The sequence below is a fragment of the Coenobita brevimanus genome, chromosome 1, assembly GCF_032717465.1.
Source record: "Coenobita brevimanus isolate Jiangsu-jjx chromosome 1, ASM3271746v2, whole genome shotgun sequence".
Classification (NCBI taxonomy): domain Eukaryota; kingdom Metazoa; phylum Arthropoda; class Malacostraca; order Decapoda; family Coenobitidae; genus Coenobita; species Coenobita brevimanus.
In genome coordinates this window covers 8,557,382-8,580,444 of record NC_136954.1, presented here as the reverse complement: position 1 = coordinate 8,580,444, position 23,063 = coordinate 8,557,382, and the positions used below count along the sequence as shown (strand labels likewise).

Here is a 23,063-nt window from a genome sequence, read left to right as displayed (position 1 = left end):
CCTTGCCACCAGCCGACATTATTCAACAGAAGACAGACGTCTACTGTGTGTATGTTTAGTTACACAGAGTGATAGATATGTAGTGATAGAGATCTGTGAAAACAGTAAAATGTTATGGAGTCGTGTCTGCCCTGAAAATTAGTTTACTCTTTTGACAGATATGGATATGGATTAATAGATCGAGAGAGAGAGAGAGAGAGAGAGAGAGAGAGAGAGAGAGAGAGAGAGAGAATCTTTGACAATACTCAGTAAAATGTTATGGAGTCCTCTCTGTCCTCCAAATTAGTTAACCCTCGTCAGATAGATAGATAGACAGGTAGATGATTAAAGTGGTAGATATATAGATAGATAGATAGATAGACAGGTAGATGGATAAATTGGTAGATAGATAGATAGATAGACAGATAGACTGATCAACTGGTAGAGAGAAAAATAGATAGATATAGGCTAGTTAGAGAGATGTGTGGAAATAGCAGTATGTTATGGAGTCCTCCCACTCTTCACTCTCGCATGCTCGGTACAACCATTTTTATTTCAGCCATTGCCAGACGTCTTTACTGAGCTAGGAGTGAGTCACAGGAGCCTGAGATTTAAGATGCCAGCTGAATACAGACCCCCAGCATCATGTCTTGTCCCAGCACCAACATGAACCCGGGTCTTGTCAACGGGTCTGTGTCTCTCTCCGCCAACACAACCTTCTGTATAATTCTCCCATTCACCAACTCGGCCACCCTCTTCACTTTATGCTATTATGGACTTAGGTCTGTATTCTGGGTGGCATAGGAGGCTTCGTAACTCCTCTTCCTGAACGATTTATCTTTGTACGCCACATACATCGTTTTTATATCGACATAGTTGGTATCAGTAACAGTCAGGAGGATATTGGGGTCTTTTTTTTCTTTTTTTTTTAATGGGCAGAATAAGTAGCTAAGGAGAGGTGTCACGAACTGGCCAAAGCCACTTAAGTCCGTATTCTTCTCGGCTAAGGAAGCTCCCTAACACCTTTTTCTAAGCAACTTTTTTTGTTTGTTACACATTACTGACCATTTCGTGTTACATAAAACATTTAATATCACCATACTCTGCATAAATAACGTACAAAAGGGCATTAACCAGGCATGTCCAAAAATAAATCGCTAAGGAAGACGTGCAAGGAAATTCAGCCCTGTGATATGACAAGATAACAAAAGTCACGGCGTCATCCCTTTCCCTGCCATTCGCTACTTTGCATTATATTTCCCCCAGCGACAGATAGTGTACGTGCCACTTTCATTCCCGTGGCCTTTCTTTATTTTATCTTTTCTAAGTTATTTTATTCAGTATAAGTGAGACTTTTAACTTGAGGATTTAGACAGCCTTAGCAAAACCCTTTGACTCCTACATCTCTGTCCAAAGTTGTATAAATTTGTACAGAAGTAGCTTGAAATAAATAGAATCGTCACGGGACTAAGTAGGTCAGCTGTACACGAGGGAAAAGTAGTTCATCAAAAATGTTTAAAAATGTCACGAATAACATTTTCTCCAAGTAACAAAGTAATTGGTTTCTTCAAGCGTACGACAGGTTATTTTATTCATCTCTTAGAAACATACCAGTCAAGAGGTCTACGGCTGTATTTTAAGTGGTCACGGTCACTTCCTAGCACTTGTATTTTAGCAACTTATGCTGCACACAACGCCTCGATATTCCCCTGTGTTTTGTTGATACAAACTATGTCGATATGTTCAGTCGTAATATGCCAAGTAAGTAGCTGAGGAGGAGATGCAACAAAACCTCCTCGGCTACCCACATTGCAACCCGTAAGATAACATTCACGTCAGCTTAGGTGGCTCTCATGCACCTCTATCTTAGTGATTTATTTTGCATAGTAAGCAGTTCATGAATCCTTGTTGGAAGGACACAAATGAAGGTCGAGAGGAGTGGAGGGGAGTTGTTTGAGAGGACTAAAAATTGGGATAAGAGGGAAAAGGATATAGGTAGGAATGGATGGAGAGAAGAACAGGAGGAGGAGGCGGCAGAGTTACACACAGGTCAAGGTGCTTCTTCCACACAGACCTTACGGTCGTTGAGAGACGGAAAAACAGTATTCTCCAACCAAGGCTGGGCCTCGAGGAAGGAAGGGATTCGTGAAGGGTTTATACGATAGAATCACATATGTTCGAAGAGCCTGTATTAAACTGAATAAAATCGTCCGCGGAAGCAACAAGAGCACTTACCATCCAGCTGAGGAGCAACCCGGACTAGTGTGTGTGTGTGTGTGTGTGTGTGTGTGTGCTAATCTCTCTTTTTATCTGTTACTCGTCTTATGCCCTTTCTTAGTCACTTGAATGTCCTTTGCAGTTCATAATTACCCGTCTCCTTCCTTGTCGTGCATACATGTAGTTAACCTTTTAAATTACCACTTTCCTCTCTGCCGTTATCATTTTCTACCTTGAGTCACATGGCTTTTGTTGCCTTGGGCTAGGATGTTCATTCATTCATATATATATATATATATATATATATATATATATATATATATATATATATATAATTTCTCTTTCAGATCGGGACGTGGAGCGACACCCGAGGGCTGGAAACAGTGGCGGTCAAGTATACGAGCCACATAACGGACCGGGTGATGACTAACAGATCTTACATCGTTACATCCATGCTGGTGCGTGTATCTCTCTCTCTCTCTCTCTCTCTCTCTCTCTCTCTCTCTCTCTCTCTCTCAATGAAAAATACGAGTATGTGGATCCCATGTTCCTTGGGATAATATAGCGGCCCCGTTTTCTGTCATCACAGGAAAAGCCATTCTTGATGCTAAGGAAGGACGGTAACTACACTGGCAATGATCGTTACGAGGGATACGCTAAAGACCTCGCTGACCTCTTGGCATCCTTCCTCGGAATTAACTGTGAGGATATGAGTTTGGGGACGTACTGGAAAATGGGAAGGCATTAGAGGGTAATGTAGTATTTCTGGGGTATCTTAGGTAAATTTCTGGGAATTATCGCTACAAGGGCTAAGCTGAAGACCTCTTGACATCTTTCCTCAGAATTAATTGTGAGTATTTGATTTTTGGCCATATGGAGAGGATGGAGAGCGAGAGACTGACGAGGAGGGTGTATGTGAGTGAGGTGGAGGGGGGGATAGGGAGGGGGATAGAGAGATTGAGCGGAGAGGTATATGATAGAGGGTGTGTGTGCGCTGGGAACAAGGTAATGAAATGGGAGGGACCAGGGCGACATGGAGGCGATTTTCTTGTGGCCACCCCTTACAGGATTAAGGCGTCTGGCAATAGATAGATATTTGATTTTTCAGTGTATTTTTAAGGGTAAGGAATAAATATAAGAGGTTCGTGTCTGTGTCAATGTATTTCGTGAGGTATTTATGTAAGCAGATTTCAGTTCTACTACATTTTTAGTGTTTGTTGGAGGTAAAGAAGTTATTTTTGATTTTTTTTTTTTTTCTGAGAGCACATGGGTATTTTCTGGTTTCCATCAGGCGAAGGTAATCAGTCTAAGGTTTTTGTCTAATGTAAAGAAGTTCCCATGTTAGAGGTAAACAGTTTCATAGATTGACAGCTTCATAAGGTACTCGTGTAATTATCGGATTGTTTTGTTGGAGACTGATATTTAAGCATTTTTACTGTCTTAGGATTATTTGCATGGCATGTCGAAGTTGGGGTTGAGAGGTCTTGTTGGTTATATGACACGGTTCAGTTGCTAGGCTCGTTTCGACGTAAAACCGGTTCCACTTGACAGGGAATTTTTAGGATGCCCCTCTTATACACACACCCAAGCTGCTCTCTGATGTGTGTCAAGTAGCTGTTTGGCCCTTAGCAATTATACCCCCGGAGTGTTGATCGGTCACTGGGTGTGTAAGCTAGGAGATAAAAAAAAAAGGGGGGGGGCGGGGGAGGGGGACTAAAAAAGGAAAGTGATGGGGGTTACCAAGAGAAAGTACTATGCAAAAAAAAATATTCAGTTTTTAAGGGTTTAAAAGATGTTAGGGGTAAAGAGATACACGTGTGTTTTAATATTTTCGCTGCCGTGGACACATTTTGTTCTTATATTCATGAAAAATCCGTGCTATTTTGTTCATCTGAGGAAGTTTCTACCTGTGTAAAGGTTAATTGCCCATCTATCTCCTAATAACCATACGCCATACTCCCGTAAAGGGTGGCCGTTTGTGTTTGAGTAGTTTTAACGGCAGGGGTACTAACCCTATGCCAACTCACTTGTTAACACGTAGGGAACACGCAACGGTTGATTATATGGTTACCTCCTAGCGTTGTAAATTATTTCCTGGCTTACAGGAAGCCATTTGGCTTGTCTTTCAAGGTAAAACCACCTGAAAAAGAAAAAGTGACAGGAGAGATGAGAAAAATAGGAAGAGAGGAAGGCAGACACAGAAAAAGAATGATGCAGGTGAAAGATAAGTAGGCAGCACTACATCAAGTGAGTGACTGATGGTTGTCACAACCTACCACACAAGGTGAATCATGAGGTATCATTTCTTTGACTGGCAAAATTTTTCTGAGCCGAATATAATCGTCTTGTTACAGTCTGTGACCAATAAATGAATGCGTTTATAGATTGTGAAAATGTTATTTTTGGAGACAAATTTCTTTCTTTTTAGTGGCAATTACTTTTCTTTCGTGTTGGAGACGCAGGATACATTTATGGTGCATTAGAGATTCCCTTCACCACAATGATTGCCTTCTTTGTTTATTGTAACGTCAGACTGTTTTGTTTCGTATAATGACAGGATTATCACAGGGACAAGTTATTAAATTTGGGGCAGAAAAAAGGTCAAAAGTCAAGGTCTGAAAAACATATTAGGGTGATGGTGCTGCCTTGGTGGAGGTTTGGGCTCTCTGAGTGTTCATGTTTAATAATGGCACCTTTTTCTCTCGCTATGTAGTGTTTTTTTCTCACACATAGTTCTGCTGTTGCATATTAGCTGACTTCCTATTAATCCATTTACTCACGCGTTTTTCCCCCAAGACACACTGTAACGTGTAAAGGATATCGTATTTTCTCGGATTTCTTTCTTTCTTTTTTTTTTTTTCAGACACATTGCAACTCGTGAAGGACAACAAGTACGGTGGCCAGAACGATGGCCAGTACGGTGGCTGGGACGGCATGGTGGGGGAGCTGGTGAGACAGGTCAGTGTTGCCTTAATTTTACTTTCCTCCATTGGTTTTCTCTTCTTCATTTTCTTTTCACTCATTCTCTCACGTGATATATTTGTAAGTTTAGTCTTACATCTCCGGACTAATTTATTCAGCTTAAAACTATCCATCTATCTATCTGTTGCCAGACGCCATAATCCCGTAAGGGGTGGCCATTTGACTTTGAGTTATTTGTTTTACAGGGAGGGACACTAACCCTCCACCAACCCACTTGATGATACGTAGGGAGCATGTATGGATTGGTTATATGGTTACCACCCAGCGTTGTAAATAGTTTCTTGGTTTACAGGAAACCATTTGGCTTGTCACTCAATGTAAAGTCACTTGTAAAGGAAATAAAACTACTAAGAAGTGACAGGAAAGATGGGAGAAATAGGAAGAGAGGAGGGCAGGCAGGCACAGATAAGGAATGGTAAAGGCTAAGGAAGAAGTAGGCAGCACTACATCAAGTGAGTGGATGATGGTCGCCACCACCAACTACTGGGATTATATTGCCGTCATTTAACCTCACTTTAAAAAAGGTCTCCCAAACGGTGAATAAAAACGGTCAGGAATGAGAGAGAGAGAGAGAGAGAGAGAGAGAGAGAGAGAGAGAGAGAGAATCCCGTCCCCCCCAGCTTGTAATATAAATAACCTGCCACAATAAATTATTCTTGATGTGTTGGATTTCTTACTTGCTTTTAAATGATATAAAAAAACTATTTTTTTGACGATTTATTTCTGTTATAAAATAAGCAACCCAATAATCCTCATTGAAAAGGAAGTTGAAGTATCAGTCAAATTAGTAATTCTCTCTCTCTCTCTCTCTCTCTCTCTCTCGATGTGGGGTCAGACGGAATTGACATAGGATGGGTGGATAGATAAACGAATATAAATAGAAGTTTGAATAGATAAATAGGTAGATACAGCTATCCTGGGTCCATCTCACAAGCATTAGTCAGCACATTTTTCTTTGATGAGAAACCCAAAAACCTTGAAATGTTTTATCACTGTATTAATGATAAATTTATTTACATGCTGTGTACTAGACATTATTATTTATACTGTCCTAAACCATCATTATGGGGAGTGTACTGTATGAATATTTATACTCTTCGCAAAAAATTTTCAATTACGAATAGTAATGTATAACATCATCATCATCATCATCATCGTCCCGTCCTTTTAACACCTGCAGGTGGGGTTTGGTAGGGTACAGCACTCCAGGAGTAGAAAAAAATACGTCACTTGGAGAACTAATCAACAGTATGCCCAGAGAAGTGGGCCACATACCCATTCATTCACCATGCAGATCTCAGGAACCCTTGCCGTAATATTGATAATGTAAAAATATATAATAACATAAGGTTATATAAACTGTAAATTCAGCGTTGCCTGTGACAGTTTGTGTAGAAAAGTACCAAGGTTATTCGTGACGAAGCCAGCTCAAATAAACCAAGCCCCTGTTCTGAAATTTTTCTGTTGAGAATAATACGAAAATAATATAAATTTTAAATTAGTAAAATAAAACTGTAATACTTAACGCATAACGTATATAAAACACAAAGAGATTCACATGTGTACAGATCATATATATATCGTGGTTAATAGTGAAGGTTACCTAGTTTCCAGTGCGGATCTAGTTTGTCATTTGTTTAGTGTACTCCGCTATTGTGACCGTCAGCGTGTGAGTGGCCTAAGGTCAGTGTCCAGCAGCTTTGGTGAGAATGTGGCTGCTTTGTTTGATCAGGACGATATCATAATTTCACGCTTGGAAGGTATTTATTTATTATGCATAGCTACTGTTTACCGGTACATTTGTTAGTTATGAATTAGAACTGTTAGGGTGCTCGTTATACTAACCTGGTAGTTAATCGTAATTATCCTATTGTGTAGCCCCAGTTGCTACATTATGTAATTTATAGTTCAATAACTGGATAGATGCGTGGGAGTATGTGTTAAAGTATGGGGGTTATATATTCTATTGTAATGTAATAATGTGCTTTCAGTGGTAAGAGCTCGATTCTGGCTGTTGTTTCCTTCGGGGATGGAGGCAGTTACATTACTGTCCACGCAGGTGATATACAGCTAAAGTGGAATCATTGATTTTAATTAGTCATTTATCTTGATTACCTCACCTGTCACCTTTATAATTTACGATTTTTTTTAATGCAAGGAAGAAAGAGCCAAAGGCCAGGAGCCCGCAAATTATTCCCTCCAAGAAAAAGCAAAAACAAGATAACAGAAAGAATCTGCAGTTTATGTTTAAATGCCACTTAGTCTGTTAACTTGCATGGCTGCAGCCAGGAATATCGTTCCACATTATAGACAATACGGTACTTCATCTAGAACACTATTCAGAGGAATTTGTTAAGGTCTTGGGATCCAATTACTGAGTTTCGAGTCAGTACTCGGTGTCTACCTGTTATCATGGGAGAGTCAACAGACTGGTGTCCGTAGCAGTACCTTATATTGATTTAAGGTTATTTTCTATGCGCTGTTTTGCCGTGTATTTTTTCTTCCTTTCTCCACGGTATGATTAAGTGAAATCTTTCAGGTTGAAGCTTGTGTGAATGAGCTTATTTTACGGCAAGATATATTTTTCATCTGGGGATCCTACTGCACCAAAGGAAGAAAATATGCACCAGTCAGTGCCAGATACTGCTGTGAAATAACTCCCAGGTGAAGCAGGAGACAGAGAAGAGGAAATGGGACAAGAGAAGGAAGGTAGGAAGAGGTCGTGTAAAATACCAAAAGAAGGAATACAAGGAGGAGAAGGAGGAGGAGGAATAGAGAGATGCAGAGGAAAAGGAGGACATGAGGAAGTGAAGGAGTAGGAGGAAGAAATTTGTAAGTAAGGAGGAGGAGCAAAAGAGGGGGGAAAAGGAGCAGAGGAAAGGTGAATAAGAACAAAAAAACAGGGGAGAGGAAGGAAGAAAAGAAGTGGAGAGTAATGGCGATAATAAAAGGGGACAGAGAAAAGATAAGAGGGGAAAGAAATGGAAAAGGAAGATCAGTATTAATAATAATAATAATAATAATAATATCAATAATTGTAGTAGGAGTAGTAATGAGAGGAGGCGGATAAACAATAATACTAGGAGGAGGAATTAACTTAATTCCACCGCAACTACTTTCCTTGTAAACTAGACACAACACTATGAGGATGAGAAAGATATCTAACGTCCTTGAAAGGATGGAGTTAATCTAGACAAGATCAGATCCACACTACGTATGTTACAGTTTACCAAGTGGAACTTGTCAATATTTTGCTTGTGGAGATTTTTGGTGACTGAACCATACTAAGCACATGTAATTTATGAAAGAAACTTCAGCGACTATAAGGAGGGATATGACTGGCTGAAAAGCTGAGCACTGAGAAAGATAAATTCCTGTACTGTGCGAGTATATTCGTTAATGGTGTGCATCGCCGAGTCGTAATATAAGCAGTTCCATGAGCGTAATGAAATGTTAGGGTCTATAGCATACAAATAGGAGATACCTGCGTATTTCTGCGAGGGAAGGAAGGGTTGCGTGTGGTAGTGAATGAATTATTTGTGGGGTTCGTTGTGTGTTTGTTTATGGGGGTTGTGTGTGTGTGTGTGTGTGTGTGTGTGTGTGTGTGTGTGTGTGTGTGTGTGTGTGTGTGTGAGGGGGGACTCTCTGGGAGGGTGAGGGGGGAGGGGGACTGTCTGGTTTTGTGTGTGTGTGTGTGTAATAGCCGAGTATAACAGAAAGTCTGTGTATCAGTTGTCATAATTATCGTCATCATCTGAAGGATATTGTGAACTTTATGATACACTGCTGTACTGATGATGATGATAATGATGATGAATGTTTCGATTCGCTTCTTTTATAAAGGCTGCAACATACTTGCATGCGTCGGCCTTCAGATGGCGGATCTCCACGCTGATATATCTTTAGCAGCCTCTTTCTTCCAGTCCCTTATCCCTGAGGTCGCACTGTGTGACCTCGTCCCAAGTCATTTTAGGTCAGCCTCTAACAGCTCTACACTCAGCATAATGGTGATGATGATGATGATGATGTTGTTGATGATGATGATGTTGTTGATGATGATGATGATGATGGTGATGATGATGATGATGATGATGATGATGATGATGATGATGATGATGATGATGATGATGATGATCATCATCATCATCATCATCATCATCATCATCATCATCATCATCATCATCATCATCATCATCATCATCATCATCATCATCATCATCATGATCCCTGACTCATACATTTTCTCTGGGCAACAGGAGGCGGACATAGCGATCGCGCCACTAACCATCACATCATCGAGGGAACAGGTAATCGACTTCACCAAGCCCTTCATGACCCAAGGCATCTCCATCATGATCAAGAAACCCGCCAAGGAGAAACCCGGAGTGTTCAGCTTCATGTCGCCACTCTCCCACGAGACTTGGACCTGCATCGTCTTCGCCTGCGTCGGGGTTTCCATCGTCCTGTTCCTCGTCAGCAGATTCAGTCCTAGCGAGTGGAAGGTGAGTAGTTAGGGTAATGTACGGGTGAGGTGATGGTTAATGTGGTTAGGGAAGTAACTGCTTTGCAAAAGGACTGCTGAGCCTCAGTGGACAGGCTGTCAAGTTTACACACACACACACACACACACACACACACACACACACACACACACACACACACGGAGTGTAACTGGTGATAATAATAGTAATAAAATAATAATAATAATAATAATAATAATTATAATAATAGTAACATATGTAGCCATATCCTCCCCTCCCCTTTCTCCCGCAGGTGATAGAGGTGTACGGCAAGTCCAGCTTCAGCAACGACTTCAGCATCTGCAACAGTCTGTGGTTCACCCTGGGGGCGTTCATGCAACAAGGGGTCGATATCTGCCCAAGGTGAGCTACATTTTCATAGATACAGTGCATACATCATATAGATAAGAACCATTTATTTTCCTAGGAGGTCTGGTGTACTGCATATATTAAAGGAAAAACTTGCTCCATGATTACAGGTTTAAGGGTCACGGAATTCTGGCCTGAACAGGTGAGAATTAGTTATGCTGATTCACAGACCATAAAGATATTACGGTTGTCTGTCGGTTGTCTGGGTTTTATGTTTTAGAAAGACTTACTTGTTAATTGTAGATCTCAAGAATCCTAAAAGTTTACGGAACAGAGAGAGACACAGACAGACACATCCAAAGTCATGGTCTCTGGTTCACCTTGGGAAATTCATGCAACAGAGGACTGATTTTTATGCAAGCTAAGTTACAACTGCAGTATTACGAAGACCAGAGTGAGTTTATGGCCAGTGTTTTTCTAGTTGGTCCTACATTAATATTTATAGATAGGCTTCTTGATAATTATAAACATTTAAAAACCATATCTGAAGAGCAGTAAGAGTTATACATTAACCAAACAGGCTTTATGTACAGTCAGCATCCAAAGTCCTGTCACTTCTCTTGCCCTTGTCTTCATGAGCATTGAAATGCAGTGGGGTGAATCCATAGCACCCGACTCTGATGACTTTGGACTAGTGCCATACCAAGTCATCGATGTTGGTTGCGGTTGAGTTACTGGAATGATTATCGAACCCCATGGAGAGAAAAGCAGGAGAGGCGACAGGACTTGATTAGTGTACCATATGTTTATTTATTTTTTTATTTCTTTATTTGCGTGTAGGTGGTTCGGATTTAATGTTGATAATAACTGGTGATTCCATATATATTGGAGAGAGAGACAGAAAAAGGGAATGTATGGCTGAATGGGATTTGTGTGTGTGTGTGTGTGTGTGTGTGTGTGTGTGTGTGTGTGTGTGTGTCTGTGTCTGTGTCTGTGTGTGTTTCATCCACCTCTCTCTCTCTCTCTCTCTCTCTCTCTCTCTCTCTTGGTAGCCGCAATAAAGCACAAAAATCGTAGTTTGATGTCAAAGGAGTGTTCTGCTACCTATGATAACATTTTCTTTTCTCTGTTTTTACTCTTTAGCCCGATAACATTTTTTCGTTCAATCTCCAAGCTATCATACTCAGCTAGAGACTTTTCTAAATGGAGGAACTTAGATGTAGCTTCTCTTAATTTGTCCATTACTGAGAGATCCAATTTAACTTTTATAAAACTGTTTGCAGTTCCACCACACAATTGCAGTGAAATGGCCAACACCGCATACTTCTCTGCCCCTCAGGACGGACCTCTCAGACTGGAAGAGTTTGAAAAAGGAAACAGAGTCAGGCCTTTCAATCAATTTTTTTTTTTCCATTTACGTTACCACTGAATGGCTTCCAGTTAGGACGAATGCTCTTAACCCCTCCTGCATCTCTCCCAGCATCCCTTCCGTAGCGAGATTTCCTACACCTTTCTCTTTAACCTCCTTATGTTTGCCATTAATGTAAGTTTAATATTGATATACTTTGCATCTGTAATGTACAAGAGTAAAAAACACACACACACACACACACACACACACAAGAGTATGCAGAACAAATCGTTCAAAAGAAGGTGCTACGAAGCCAAAGACGCCACCTCGGGAATAGGACACACGTCTGCTCTGAAAAGTATAATAAGGCCTGTATCTGACTTCCACAGTTTGAATTATCTCTCGAAAACCCAGTACATTCGTGTGATGGTAGCAGTGATAAAATGTACGAGGCCACCTTCGTAACCCTCCAGTATGGTGACTTTTGTAATCTTTATGTTGGCACCAAACGAAACTTGCAATTTAGGCAGGAGTTTTTTGCGGTAAAGGGGTTAATGAAGTGTTAGTCTCGTATCTTACCTCTTCTCTTCGAAACAATCTCTCTTAAGTTGAATAAAATCGTCTGTAGATGGCAAGTATATATTATAGAAGACGATCTCTGGCTCAGATGACCACTTTGACACCGTCCCACCCACACCAACTGTCTCCCTCACAGCATATACTTTAATATCTACCACTGCTCACCATCCAGATAGCTGTCGGGCCGTCTCGTGGGGAGTGCGTGGTGGTTCTTTACGCCAGTTATTACCATCATCGTCATTATCAACATCATCAACACCCATACTCATTTTCAACACACTTTCCTTCCCTCATGGATTTCCTTCACGCCTCTTAGGGTACATCACACACAGGTCAGAATGTACTGCCTCTGAAGCAGAATGTCCGATTATGTAGGTTGATATACAAAAATGAAAAATGAAAAGTTAATTTCACTGGTTCATTTTGTGGCCAGTCCGTTTTTCAGTGGCAGCTACATTGCGTATGGCAGAACATGGCCTATGAAACGAGACGTAGTACTTCCAGATTTTAATCAGACATAAGATCTGTCAGTCTGCGTTTCAATAAGTTCTGTTTCGGCCTCAGTGTGAATGTACACTTACCCTCACAGAAGAGTACATCCAGCACTCCTGTCCTTCCACATTGTTGTCGGGCTGTGTCATGGGAAGTTCGTTGTGGTTCTTTTCGCTCATCATCATCATCATCCATACACCTTTTGCACACTTTCCTTTCCTCACAGCTCTCTCCACACCTTATACTCTCACAGAATATTACCTCCATCCCTACTCACCTTGCAGATCACTGTCGGGCCGTCTCGTGGGAAGTGCGTGGTGGTTCTTCACGCTAATCATAATCTCCTCGTACACTGCCAACCTGGCCGCCTTCCTTACCGTCGAGAGGCTGGTCACCCCCATCAACTCTGTGGACGATTTGGCCAGTCAGACAGAGGTGGAGTATGGCACGCTGCAAAGGGGATCTTCCGTGGAGTTTTTCGAGGTAAGCCAATTTTGTGTGTGTGTGTGTGTGTGTGTGTGTGTGTGTGTGTGTGTGTGTGTGTGTTTTCACTGAGTAGTTGATTGATGGTATGTAATGGCACGCTGCAAGGGGGATCTTCCGTGGAATTTTTCGAGGTAAGCCTTTTTTTTTTTTTTTTTAATGTAATTTGATTGAGTAGTTGATTGATGGTATGTAAAGAAAAGGATTAAGTTTTACAAATGAGTTCAAGATTACTTTTATTTTAGTGAATCGAGTTTTGATGTGTGTGTGTGTGTGTGTGTGTGTGTGTGTGTGTGTGTGTGTGTGTGTGTGTGTGTGTGTGTTTTCTGGTTGGTGTATGAATCCCAGTTGGTTTAATTCTTTCAGTCTGGTGAGGTATGTTTCATTGTATTCTAGTTACTTCCAGGCGATAGTATTCAGTCAAGAGGTTTTTATTCTGAAGTGGTCTGAAGTCTCTCCCAATCCCAGAGTCGTCTAAAGGTAGCAAGAGGAGGCTGGGTTGTCATGGTAACAGTGTAATGCCACAAGCACTAAATTACTGTGTATTGTCATTTGGTTAATTGTAATGCTTTGCTGGTCATTCAGGGATTGTGGATAGCATTGTTGTGACGTCATCAGCCATCATAGTCTGAACAGAGTTGAATCAGGGTTGTCTGCAGTGACCATTCACACGATGATTAGCTCTATAAGGGTCATAAGTCCTTAATGGAACCTCAGAGCCTGATAGTTCTGTGTAATGAATGCAGGTGATGTTGGCGATGAAGTTTGTCGTCTGCGCGTAAACAGAGTACACGTTTGAGAAACAGACGTTTCGCCACTACGATACCTCGGCTGTCACTATTTACCCTCTGTATATCTGAAAAATAATTGTTTATAACTCGTGACATCGCATCACATGCATACATATAAATATATACATTTCACTCATATTGTATAGTGTTGAATGGATTAACATAGAGGAACTATGGTTGCTTGTTTCCAATAAATGATCAGTGTCTGCCGAGTGGCCACAGCGAGTGAGTGTGCGAGTGTGCTATGATGCCCCCACGTGGCCACCTCCACTAGAACAAGCGTGGTTAAACCAGTTTTTGTTTTTTGTTTTTTTTTGCATTAGTCACAGGAAGAGAAAGGAACGTATGCTTCTATGCCCAAGGGAACAACCTCTTTAATGCATGAAACACCCTCAGATGGCTCCCAGCCATGGAAGCAATAATCATTCCAGGGAAAATCATAGAAGTACTTCCTGAGGACCTTTCAGTCAGCAGCTCCAAAGTGCCTAAGCTGCCACTTCTTGGGAGGGTCCACAAGCCTTGAGCGATAAGACAATTTAAGGTGCTAAGGTCGTGATTGGAAGAGCCCAACTGAGAGAAAAGTTTAACAGCATAAGCAGAAGGGTTAGTGGTAAGAGAGGTCAAGTATGTTGGAACTCTCTGCAAGGCAGTCAGGGATATGGGTAGAGTGCTATACAAGCTTTCCTAGTCACTAAAAGTAGAAAAGATATAGGCTTGTTCACCAGGTGGATCAGTGAAACGAGAGGAGAAAAGATGGTGGTAAACATTGAAATCACCCTAGAATGGAGATTTCAGAGAAAGAAGAAATTAATAGGATGTGTTCCATCACAGAAGTAAGAGTTGAAGAATTTTTCATCACAGAATTAGGGGATAAGTAATCAACGCACATACATTTAGTCAGAGAGCGAGAGAACAGCAGAAGCCAGAGAGTAGATAATTAAGAAGATTCAAGTTCAGGAACTCGAGACCAAGATATGTTGTTGCATACATATAAACAAGAGCCACCTTTGGCTTTGAAATGAATATAAAGGAGGAGGATACAGAGAATGGTTTGCTATTATTTGTCTCAGACAGTTGATTGTCTGTGAGGAAGAGAAGGTGAGGTTTAGAGGAGGGAAGATGGTGTTCAATAAAGAAAAAGTTAGAGGAAAGACCGCGAATGTTGGAGAAATGAAAAAAGTGAGTCAGACAGTGGTTTTGGGCATCTCGTTTGGTCGTCACCGTGAGAGGACTGAATGATGGGGGCTATTATGGTCGCCCCACCCTAGGCACTTCGAGGTTTGGCGTTGAGATGCCATTTCTAACAAAATTTTGAATAGGAAGTGTAGTGAGTATTTTGATGACAGAGGAACTTGCATTGGAGAGCATCCTGGCCTGCTCTGTGTTACTGAAACACTGAAAAAGTTCAGCAGAGGGGAATGGTCAGAATCAAGTCCCGAAGGTTGATGAAACGGGAGCTCCAGATCTCTGACATCTGCTTTCCATCCACCTTGGGAGTACCACCCTGTTCGACTGGTGCTGCAGTCCACTCCCTGGCCTATAGCCTAAAGTACTTGGAGTAATTCACTTATTTCTTGTATGTTACATGGTTATATGAACACAGAATCATGATAAGAGGATTTTAAACGTAATACAGTATGGTGCGTTCTTGGGTATAGACTTGAGTACTGGAATATATTCCTCGTTCAGTCCATACACTGATACTAAATTGTGATTGTTGGAATTCATCATACTGTCTCTAGCTGCCATGTGGAGTTACGATCGTGGTATATGCAGTTTGTTAATTACAGGTTTGTGTTTGAAGGGGAAAATGTGGGGAGTTGTGTACAATGCATTTCGATAGTGTGGAGTAAGGTGACCAGGATAGTAATGCAGATGGGCAGGAATACTAACAAGATAGAGCAGCCATTTGTTAATTGGGTCTCCTCTTGTTTTTGCTTCGGTACTTCACTCATGTTCCCCTAGATGTAAATTATCACTGTTTGGTTTATTTGGTGAACAGTTAAGAAAATATTGTGAATAAGTAAGAAAGATACATTAGGTAAAAGTGTGTGGTGCTTACAGTAGATACGGTGACAACTAGATACATAACGTATGGTAAGTGTGTGATACTTAGATACCGATAACTACTAAATAAGCACAGTGCAGTGTTAAATAAAAACATTATTATATTGGATATACTGTAGTACTAAGACATTGAGAGTTAGTGTACTAAATTGATCATCGAGTGTTACATTTAAGATTGCACTGTGATGCACATTGTGTTCAATTTTTTGGTTTAGCTTCTGTATATATGTATATTCTGGTTATTGTAATTACAGATATCTAAAAATTGACAAGGGTTACAATACCACCCACTCTGATATTAATTTGTGTTCTCTTGATTATTGTCTTAACCGCTTGTTGTCCCTTGAACTGTCCTACACAGAATTCAGTGAACAGCATGTCACTGGATTGAAGGGGTGTCTTTTTCATTATTCACTCTTTACTCAAAGTTGGCCTAAAACTGCCTTCTCTCCACCTTCAAAACTGAATTTTAACAAGAGAATGTCACTAGAATATGATGCTAGTCATGAAGAAGTGCTGTGGAAAGGTTAAGGAGTCACAATATTGTATAATTCTGCCACCGAGTTAAGTGAAATACTGCAACAAAACAAAAATCAGGGTCAACTTAAAAGAACCATTGACATCTTGTCCATTTTGCTTGCTGCTACCAGATTTTTTTTTTCCCGGACATTTCGAACAGGAAGGGTTAAGCATAGCCTTCATCAGCCTCTTTGGTACGAGATCTTTTTTAACAAATGAAATCGAATCGGATTGAAGGGAAAAAAGAGGTTCCAGCAGCACTTCAGGGTGGATTGGTTGACATATTGATTGGATGGCGGTGATGCTTTGGTGATGATGGCTATGGTGGTGATGGCTGTGGTGGTGATTTTGATGATGGTGGTGACGTAGACAATGACGACTATTTTATAGAATGCTTTTGCACAGGTGATATACCGTTTTGATGTACGGCATATGAATCAACCTGAGCTGGCAAAAAAAAAAAAGAGGAAAAATAGAAAAAATGTCATCTCCATTCCCAATTTAATGTTATTTATGTCTTCTACCATTTCTGCTTCCCTCATCCCCCCCCCCTTCTCTCTCTCTCTCTCTCTCTCTCTCTCTCTCTCTCTCCCCCCAAGTTTTGCTGGGTTTCTCTTTTTCGTTCCCCAATACGTCCCAAATTCTCATTCCTCAACTTCAACTATGATTTACACCTCCGATTATGCATCCTTCCTACCACCAGTCCATTTTATTGTTTTTCAGCGTTTCAAGATTAGTGTTTACGGTTCCATAAAAGTTCATATGTCGTCCTGCAAGAATCTGTTCTCCTCCATGCACTGTGAGGGGATCACCATATTTTATTGTACCTATCACCGTACGATTTCACCTTACCGTTCATGAATACTCTATATTTCAATATTTTTCTTTCTGTTACCAAACTATTTTAGTCCCTCTGTATCATGACCATTTCTTCTTCTTGAGTCCGATTATACCGGTGTTTTTTTTCACCCTTTTTTACAGCGTTCAAAGATAAGTGTGTACAGTCGAATGTGGGAGTTCATGTCGTCCCGTAAGCATGTATTCACGTCCACGTACGAGGAGGGCATCGAGCGGGTACGAACGTCGAAGGGCAAGTACGCCTTTCTGCTGGAGAGTGTTAAGAACGACTACATCAACGGACGGCGTCCCTGCGACACCATGAAGATTGGACATAACCTAAACTCTAATGGGTACGGCGTGGCCACCCCTCCACACTCGCCGCTTAAGTGAGTACAGAAAATGTCATAGCTAGAATGTTGTTTGACCTGTTCAGTTCAGGAACATAATTTTGCTATAGTCTTGCATGGAGATGATCTTTGATACAGAACTGGTTATTGGGGTATGTGTCTGACACTTCTAGCTCGAAAAGTCTCTCCTAGGCTGGATAGTTGTGAAGAGTAAAATGAACACTCCCCTGCTACACTATGAAAAATCGGACTTAACCTGGACCTGGGTACACAGAAGTACTTAAGGCGACAGACTTACCTAAGGCCCCATATGGAATGCCTCAGACCTGTCTCACTCATGCACAGGCGCCGAATTTACTATGGTCGTGAAATTGGGGCTGGGTGAGGGGGTATCGCTGGTGTCATGGCGTATTTGCCTACAACCGAATGAAGCCAAACGGGTCTTATGTATTTCAGAGCAAAGCACGTGTGTAATAAGGATGTTGTAGTGGGATGAAGATGAGCTGTCGATAAATTGCTTTAGCTAGGCGGAGATTTCTGTCCTTTTACAATACAATTATTGTGGTGTGGGAGCGTATATAGTATTTTATTATGTTGCACGCATGTGTCCCCCTCCCACACACACACACAAGTTACCAGATTCTCCATCCCCTACCCACGTCACTCTTTCCTTTTCTTTCATTCTCATCCCCACTCTTACTATTCTGTTCTAATCATCCCCTATACCTACTGTCCACAGGGAAAGCCTCAATTTGGCAATACTGAGCCTGAAGGAGAGTGGAGACCTACTCAGACTAAAAAACAAGTGGTGGTTCGATAATTCGGAATGTGGCAAAGATACGCAGGTTAGCACCCCCCTGTTTGCAGTAATAATAGTAGTGGTATGGCAGTTATTATAATTAATAGTAGTAGCAGTAGTAGTAGGTATAGTAGTATTATCCCTTGAAAACTTTTCTGTTTGAAATCTGTCAAAATGGTGATTTTAGGCTTAAACGCATTACAAGCATGTGCAAGAGTTGCCCTACCGGTATAATGTCTTATGTACCAAGTTCGTTTTCGTTTCGTTTTCGTTTTTAAAGGCTCCAACATGCTTGCATGCGTCGGCCTTGATCACCTAATGGCGGCTCTCCATGCTGCACGATCCATTGCAGCCTCCCTGTTCAGTCCCTTAACCCTGAGGTCACACTTAATGACCTCGTCCCATGTCTTTCTCGGTCTACCCCTCATAACCCCACCCCCAATATTAACACTTCTCACCTTCCTCACCCAATTATCATCCCCCATCCTCTCCACATGTCTAAACCATCTCAATCTACCTCTCCTCATCACAACACCAATACACTCCAGTCCCATCCTACCTCTCAACTCTTCCATCGTAAACCCAGCCCCTCCAGGCCTTGGACGCAGGAACGCACCGCACATCCACCTAATCATTGTCATTTCTGTACGTCTGAGCCGGCGAATATCTTCCTCCTTCACTGCCCAGGTCTCATTACCATACAGCATTACGCTCCTAACACATGGTGCATACAAAGACCCCTTAGCACGTAGGGAGAGTCCTCTCAATGTCAGGAGAGGCAAGAGCTCCCTGAACTTCTTCCAACCACTTCTCACCCTAGCAACAGAGCTAGCTCCAGCGCCACCTCCAGCACACAACATGTCTCCCAAATAATAAAACTCTTCCACACACTCAAGAGATTCACCAGCAAGTTCAATCCTTTCACGTCTGACAATCTCCACCTGCTCTCCCCGACACGCCGTACACATAAAAATCAGCATTATCTCGCAGTCTACCTCTGATACCACTACATCTCTTATGCACCCATTTATCACAAACATCGCACAAGATGGAATTACTTCCCACGCCCTTGTGGCAAACTGCACATGGCCACTCTCCCTCGTCTTTGACAGTACCGCCACCAACCCTAGATATCGTCACTTTTGTTTTATCTGCATTTACCCTTAAACCCTTGTGCCCCATACCATCTCTCCACTTCCTAAACCTTTCCTCCGCCTCCCTTTCGTTCTCTGCAATGAACACCAAATCATCAGCATACAACTCCCACGAATATATATATATATATATATATATATATATATATATATATATATATATATATATATATATATATACAATTGTTTGTATGTACAGTATATTCATATCCAAAAGTATGTGTGTATATGTATATGTGTGTACAGTATATGTATTGATGTTATATCCCTGCTATCTTCATGTTTGGCTTCATCTCTCAACCCCTTCAGTGCTAGGACATTGTTATTTTCGTGCCACCACCAGCAGCTTTTATTTAGTTGAGGGTACTCTTCATACCGAAGAACTTCAGTGAAGACAAGACTACCCGTCATCTGTGAGCCAGGTAGACTGTAATAATACTGTTTGATGAAAGCTTGACTATTGTGTATCTATCATGGATGACTTCCAATGCTGGCTGAGTGACATGTCAACTCAAGTTGTGACAGTAAACAACTTTTATTAATAACTTTTCCCTCTGCAACCAATACTTTCTGGGATTTGAGTTTTCGACACAGACATATACAGATACATTTCGTACATAAATAATGACCATCGACTTCGTCTGCCTGGCTCAGAAAGGTTGTATCAGTGTTCGTCTGACAAGGTTACAAAGATAGTTTATGTTGTTGTTGTTGTTATGGTTGTTATAGAGAAGATTTGTTAGGCAGGTAAGTTCTCCCTTCAGGTTTAATTTTGTGGTGGTGATTTTTTGTTTAAATGTGTCCAGGATTCCCTTGTTGTTGTTGTGGTTGTTGACGACTTTTTCCCCTTATGTGACCGAGTATTCCCATGGTTGTATTCCAGAAAAGACTGTGACTTTGCAAGAAATATCTTCCCTGATACGCTCACGTAACCGATAGTCAGTTAGTATTCTTCCCAGTATCCCAAACTGGCAAAGACTATGGGCCATACCCGCTTACAGTAATGTGTGTAGAGTTGTCATGTGCTCTGCTAAACACTGTCAGAGAAACTGTTACATCAGGTCTTATTGGAAACAGAATGAGAAGAATTAAAGAAAAACTAATGTAAGCATGTTTTGTCCACCAAATTTCTAGATCATCATTCCCATTCCCTTGCTCACTGTGCACATTTCCATACCCCTCTTACATTCATTTTTGGAGGATATTTTAAAATCTAATTTGACTGCAGCAGTACCACTAATTCTACATCACCCATTTCCACAGGCTATAGCCTACTTTTCCTTCCTCAGCTCTATTGCCCATCTAACTTCCAATCCATCCCACACTTTCTTTTGCTCACAACTCCAATTTCTTTACCCGACTTTCGATGTTTCACGACTAAGTGCAGGTCACATGATTGACGAACGTGCTTGTTCTGTGCATCATGGTGCTCTCTCTCTCTCTCTCTCTCTCTCTCTCTCTTTGTGTGTGTGTGTATGTGTGTGTGTGTGTGTGTGTGTGTGTGTGTGTGTGTGTGTAAAACTGAAAGCCCTTTCTTTATCACAGTATACCCACACCAGCACCTTGACTCTGAGCAAAATAGCAGGCATCTTCTACATCCTGACTGGAGGCCTGGCACTGTCAATGGTCGTGGCCATCATAGAGTTTTGCTACAAATCGAAAATGGACGCCAGCGGAGCCAAGGTAAGTAATGGCAATGAGTTTTTCCTACTTGTTAAAAATGAGCGGGCGAGGGTGTATGCATACCCTAAGAAAATGAGAGTCAGTGAGAGGATGTTTCTGATTTTTAAGGTGCCAGGTGGTGTGTTAGACCATTACAATCAGGGTGACAACCTAACATAGGTTCAGTCTCCAAGATTTGACTGAAGGCTTTTCAATGAAGGGGAGTATGCTGGTCATGTGCCCGTAAATGCCTTGGACTACGGCAGCCTTGCTTAAAGCCCCAACCCTGCATTAGCCTGCATTTCATATTACATAATGCAGTCATATATAATGTCAAGAAGTCATGCAAGTTCTGCCTTTGCCAGTTGCATAAGAAAATGTTATAGTACAGTGAGGACTTTTCCGTACCCTTCACCCCACAAGTTTTAATAATACAGCTATAGCTACTCATATGTCATAGATATGTTTAAGAATAGTACAAGATTTTTGCTCACAACTGGGACTGTAAGATAGGGGAAACTGACAGTTTAGCCTAATACGCAGCAAACAACATGGAAGGCATTTTTTAGTTATTTAATGTGGACAAATTGAGTGTCAGAAAAGGAGACTGAGAAAAACGATGTAATGTTCAAGAGCTTATATTAATTTTTTTGTCCATTAGTGTTGTGGATACGTGAGTGAAAGAATAAGGGACCAGTATGGATTTTTTTTTTTTTCAGTTCTTCCGTGGTTGTTTTACTGAAAGTAATGAATACGTAGAAGCTTTTTAAGCTTCTCATAATGGCTTCCCACAAAAGAGGCACTTTCTGAAGGTGAATATATATATATATATATATATATATATATATATATATATATATATATATATATACATATATATATATATATATATATATATATATATATATATATATATATATATATATATGAAGCATCGACATTCACAAGATCCATTCTCCTTTCAGACACCCCTTACTAAGGGAGAATGAGGAAGGATTAATTCTTGTGTCACTCTCCCCCCGAAAAAGTTCGGGTCTGCAGTGGATCAGTTATACGAGTATAACACTAGTAAACCTATGTCTTCTTCCGCCAGTTCCCCATCTACTCCTCGTCCTCTGTGCTTCCTGCTGCGTTACAGAGGAGTGAAACTGGCTGTCCACAGAGTCCCTTATAACCAAGTAGCCACTTATGCAGAAGCCACTATACACTGTGTGGTAAGAGGAGGACATCTGACTTCACTGCATTCTGATGATGAAGCTGACTTCGTAACATCATTGATGGAGAATAGTGAGTAAAACATTGGAATATAAGAATATAGGAAAGGAGGAAAACTGCAGAAGGCTGGATGGCCTATTCTTGGCAGCTCTATATAATTCTGTGAACAGACTCTCTGAATAAAACAAGAGGAACAGACCGAAGATGAGGTGGCGGGGTGGGGCGGGAAGATGTATGACTGAGGAAGGGGTGAGTTGGAGGTAGGGCTGCCTGATAATGGAGTCAAGGGTGACATGGAGGTGATTCGTTTATGGCCACACTGTGGAGGATTAAGGCGTCTGGTTAGAAAGATAGATAGATAGTAAGTCGTCTTGTTCTGAAAATGTTAGAAATAGTTACTAAAAGCCCCTTTCATAGATGACTTCCATTTATACTGCTACCGATGGATTTTATTCAATTTGGGGAAAAGATCTTAGTGGAGCGGTGAACCCCTTTACTATGAGTCTCGGTGGGGGAGGAGGGCACAAATAGCCTAAGTAAATATTGACTAAGCAACAGTATTGGGTGGTAAAAGACAAATCTAAACCATCTTAATGTTGACTTGCTTTAATGTTTTCAGGAGAAGAGGCATTATGATGGCTTGGTTTCATGTGTACTAAAGGAAATATATACTTTGTGATGGCAGGAATACGATGACTTTACTTACTTATTTATGTATTTATTTATTGTAAATTGGTTGCTACTACCAGAGTGTTCA

At 41.1% G+C, this 23,063-nt stretch overlaps 1 protein-coding gene across 1 annotated transcript in view; it reads left to right on the top strand.

Moving 5' to 3' along the window:
* The window catches only part of LOC145413674 (glutamate receptor 1-like), a 279,310-nt gene extending 257,045 nt beyond the window's left edge, over positions 1–22,265 (top strand). The window contains exons 9-18 of the mRNA XM_080283353.1: positions 2,544–2,654; positions 2,786–2,897; positions 5,060–5,154; positions 9,435–9,680; positions 9,952–10,061; positions 12,714–12,912; positions 17,271–17,515; positions 18,216–18,321; positions 20,975–21,112; positions 22,185–22,265. Of these exons, the coding sequence (XP_080139479.1) occupies positions 2,544–2,654; positions 2,786–2,897; positions 5,060–5,154; positions 9,435–9,680; positions 9,952–10,061; positions 12,714–12,912; positions 17,271–17,515; positions 18,216–18,321; positions 20,975–21,112; positions 22,185–22,265 (1,443 nt within the window). The remainder of the gene's footprint in view (positions 1–2,543; positions 2,655–2,785; positions 2,898–5,059; positions 5,155–9,434; positions 9,681–9,951; positions 10,062–12,713; positions 12,913–17,270; positions 17,516–18,215; positions 18,322–20,974; positions 21,113–22,184) is intronic.
* The last annotated feature ends 798 nt before the right edge of the window (positions 22,266–23,063 follow it).